We start from the raw sequence: 4554 nt of genomic DNA, 5'->3' as shown, positions 1-4554 counted from the left end.
TTTTGTTGCCCTTTATACGGGTGTGGCAAAAATGCAGTGTTAAAAAATCGTTATGGTTTCAAAAAGCCTCGAAAATGAATAAACAGTTACCGGTAATTACGAACTACATTCTTTAGTCACAGCCAGCCTGAACCTACGCTATATAACCCCCTCCACAACTCACTAATAAGTTTGTCAGACAGTGTAGATTACTGAAACGATGGAATATAACTGCACATTGTTTCGTAGCGTCTGTATAATGGATATACTGCGCAAATTGTTAGCAAATTGTTGCGCAGACGAAAAGTGGCCACTGGACCTTCGATTAACTTGAAAAACTGAACGCAAACACCATCAAACTCTTCTCCGTCACTTCTTCGGATGTTTTCAATATTGGGATTTTTGTTTTTAAACGGCTCTCGTAAGTCGTGCTGGGCCAATCCGCAGAAAGCAACCGACTGAAAGAAAATTCACAACTCGACGATGCTAAAGCAAAGCAAAGATAAAAACTCGTTCCTAGCCAGATTCAGCAAGCGCGTTCTTTTTGCGCAACATATTTATCGTACGTATGAAAGTTGAGCATGTGTAGCGAGACTGCATACAAATACAAAATGATGTTAGCGCCAAAAGAAGCAGAGAAACGTAGGAAGAGAATAACTCGACGGCATTGAGAAGAGGCTGCAGGACAGGAAGCATAAAGATATAAAATTCACCCATACAGAACATGTTCGAAGTTCCGTTCGCCGTTAAATACTAGCTGAACTATCTGTATCCGGCATTTTCGTTCGAAAATTTCGTTTTGAAGGATATGGTGAAATTTTGGTCGTGTAATTAGAATGGCGTATTGCTTTCAATGAAGATGAAAGTTTATGGAAAGTTTTAAGAAAGTCATACCGTTGATTTCATTGGCATTTATTGAAGCGTTGCTGGGTATACAATATCCTTAGTTTTTTTGAAGTGTTTCCACTGCTGAGACACACAATTCAGCAAATGAAGAGAAGGAAGAATTGTAGTACATTTGTCAATCCAGCATGTTGATGAAACTTTAACTAGGCGAGGAAAAATCACTCCATCTAGTTTAGAAATACCATTCATCGAAATCAAATGTAGATACGAATATCACACATCACTCAGTAATAGATTTCTATCAGTGCAATTTTTTTATTTTGTTACTCAAGCATAGCTCTGAGGTCTTGCAGTGTCTCAGGTGTTAACTTAAACAAGTCGTTTTCCAAACCGAAGTGTTCAATTTCGAGGAAACATTTTTTTATCAACGCCAAACCTTTTGCATCATCCTTCTGTATGAACTTGTATCGATGGTCCTCACATTCTTGGTAGAATTGTTCAGCAAGCTACAAAACATAAATATAAACAAATTTGGGTTGAAGAACGGTTTCATGATAAAAAAGATGTTTGCCAAAAAAGTGATTTAGCCTACCTCAAACACAGTCGTTGGAAATTTGGCCAATTTGGCAACCTGTATACCGAAGCTTTTCTCCATGACTCCCGGCTTGACTTGGTACAATAAAGTTAAACGTTCACCATCAACGATTGCTTCCATGTGTGAGTTTCGAACGTTTGACCTATAAGTTGCAAGGTCCGTGATTTCTTGAAAATGTGTCGCAAAAAGGGTCAAGCATTTGCTTTCACGAGCGAGCCATTCAGCGATGGACCATGCAATGCCACAACCCTCGTATGTTGAAGTTCCACGACCGAGTTCGTCGATGATAACAAGTGATTTGGGAGTTACGCTGCGAACTATACCAGCCGTTTCTATCATTTCTATCATAAATGTACTCAGTCCCTTGGAAAGATTATCGTCTGCACCAACACGACCTAGAATTGAATCCATGATTGACATCTCGCCACTGTCTGCTGCTATAAAAGCACCAACATGGGCCATTAAGACGGCAACTCCCACCGAACGGATGTACGTACTTTTGCCACCCATGTTTGGCCCTGTAATGATGTACATGGTGGCATCGTCACTATGCAAGGCTACATCATTGGGTATAAAGTTTACGTCCTCTTGCAATTCCAGGCATGGGTGACGAACCTTGGTAAGGTGCAGTGAGCTTGGCCCCTCGCTTCGCATTTTAGGTCGCACATATGGTATTGGCGCCGAAACTGCGGCTACTGCAAAACCAACCAAGCAGTCGAGTTGTGCGATCTGGTTATTTAATATTGTCCATAGATCAACATATCCTATGGCAACACGTATTACTTCAGAGACGATTATTTTTTGATGCTCTTCATATTCCTCTTTCAGCGTAGCGAAGGATTCACTAAGTTCAATGAGTTCATTAGTGGTAAATCGTACACCACCTTTAACAGCATCCAACACTTTGTATCGCACATTTTTACGAATTGCCGTTTCATCTTTCAGTGTTATGCGAAAGTGGAAACCGTGGTGGCTCACAAACTCCAATTTAATAGAAGTACCGGCTTCCAGACCGATATCTTTCGCTACCGACGATAAACAGTGTTTCATTTTCGCCTCTACCATATCCATGTCTCCTTTGCGTTCTTGCAGGTGACTGTCAAAAGTAGCCTTCACAAGATATTCTCCCCGTTCGATCGATTCCAAATCAATAATTTGTTCAACCATTGATTTGTACAACTTAAGATCACTCAACGCATCTTTCATTGGTTGATAGAGTATGTTTCGAATTGCAGCACTATCTCCTAGCATTCCGTCGCCAAGACATAACAAAATCTTTGGCATGCGTAAAATCACTTGGTACAAGCGGAATATATCCTGCAGGGACGACTTTCGACGCGTTAAGCGTTTGAGAACTAACATAATGTCTGGCAACTTCTTCAGGTGATTATTATAAAGTTCTGTTCGTGCCGTCGAATCTTTAACAAAGCACTCAACAATGTCGTGCCGATCTTTTATGGTCTCATAATCTCTCAATGGTTGTCTAATCCACTGTGCTACCAGACGATGGCCCTGGGGCGTACGACAACGATCGAGGACACCAAGCAGACTGTGCCAGCGATATGCTTGAGAGTTAATTCCCGTACCAGGTTTCGGGAATAGATTTAGCGCGGCTATGGCAGCGGCATCTAAGTGAACATAGCTGGAGTAAATAATGAATGTAGTTATTATGATAAGAAACACTATTAAATACATTATGTTACGTTACCGGTTAAAATCAACTGCACCAAGTTGGAAGTGTCCATGATTTCCCACCTCATGAATTAGTTCTAAATATTGTATTACTGCGCCTAGGGCCGATAGCGCAAACGACAATGATGTTTCAGGAATGGTGTTGGCATTCTGCTGCTGTCCTTTACGGAAACGTAGTAATTTGTTCAGGTTGTCAATTATCTCAGATTTATCGAGCATAAAATCCTTCTTCTTTCGCATTGTAACGATAACATTATTTCGTTTCATCAGTTGCTCGACTCTTTCATACTATTTAAAAAAAATCCGACGTTGTTCAATACGCGTTAGCAATTACTCATCATTTTCTAAGTAAAGTATAAAAATCTTACCTCTCCGGTTACGGAAGGCAGTAGACATTCCTTGGGGTTCAGTATTACAATAAAAGATTCCAATTCCGTGTAGAAATCATCCACAATAAACTCAACTACGGCCATGCGTCTTTCATTGCTTTCGATGTACCCAAGGCCAATAGAGCGGTGCCGTGGTTCCTGACGTACTTGAAGAGCAATAATTGCAGATCCATTTACCATTTCGTTATGACCACCAAAAAGAATATCCTCGAAATGAGCTAAGTTACCGGGCGAACCCTTGAACTCCACAGACCATTCATTGGACAATCTATTTTGATTGGATTTCGTGTAAACCTCGACGCGATAGTTCCGGACGAGTAGCAAATCACGAACCAATGCCTCGAAATTGCTTTTACTCAACGACACGTAAGGAAGTTGCTTTCCATCAGACTCCATAATTTTAACAACATTTGTCGACTTGAATAGCAATTTCGACACAAGAAGAGCGTCTTCGCCGTGACAGCTATAGAAATCGGACCGATCGAATATTCTTGTGGTGGTATGTGGTTTCTGCGAAAAACACAAATGAACATAAACAGAGTTACAATCAATCTGGAACAACTAAGTGTAATCAAACAACCTCTCCCAGTATGTTATAGAACTCGATGAATGCTTTTTGCTGCTGTTTATCTGTAAAAAGCAGACAAGGGAAATAATGCTTTTAGTTTCGCTCTTTGCATTTCCCGCCAGGAATCATTAATTACCCAAATTCAGACACTGTAGAGGCTTGAGGTTCGACATTGTGGAAGATATTACTTCACAAGCACAGGTAACAAATCCGAACCGGGACCGAAACTAAGGCGAATGGTGTTTGAAAATTATCCGATTCAACAGCAGCAGCACTACGAAGCCTTTTTAGCGCAAACGTTCCGATTGACAGTTGACAGCTTGCTCTTTGCTTACAGTAAACTCTTTCTGTAAGCTGCACTCTATAATGAAGATTACGATGTACCATAGAAATGACACATTGGGATTCGCCCGGTGTCTGCTTAAAGATAGATGTATATAGAATCAATATTTTTCCGCTGTGTTCGACAAAATGAGTGAGAAGAA

General features: G+C 40.6%; 1 protein-coding gene across 1 annotated transcript; it reads right to left on the bottom strand.

Annotated features, from left to right (window-relative positions):
* Positions 1–1038: 1038 nt before the first annotated feature.
* On the bottom strand, positions 1039–4341 carry LOC131212843 (DNA mismatch repair protein spellchecker 1). Its single transcript, XM_058206889.1, has 6 exons — positions 4206–4341; positions 4082–4131; positions 3481–4011; positions 3129–3400; positions 1418–3062; positions 1039–1331 (listed from the first exon to the last, which is right to left on the bottom strand). Exons 1-6 carry the CDS (start codon positions 4240–4242, stop codon positions 1149–1151), a joined length of 2718 nt encoding a protein of 905 aa, XP_058062872.1. The 5' UTR covers positions 4243–4341; the 3' UTR covers positions 1039–1148.
* Positions 4342–4554: the final 213 nt, after the last annotated feature.

The sequence above is a fragment of the Anopheles bellator genome, chromosome 2 (assembly GCF_943735745.2).
Source record: "Anopheles bellator chromosome 2, idAnoBellAS_SP24_06.2, whole genome shotgun sequence".
In the NCBI taxonomy this organism is placed as follows: domain Eukaryota; kingdom Metazoa; phylum Arthropoda; class Insecta; order Diptera; family Culicidae; genus Anopheles; species Anopheles bellator.
Note: the sequence above shows the minus strand (reverse complement) of the source record. Positions and strands in the feature narration are given on the sequence as shown.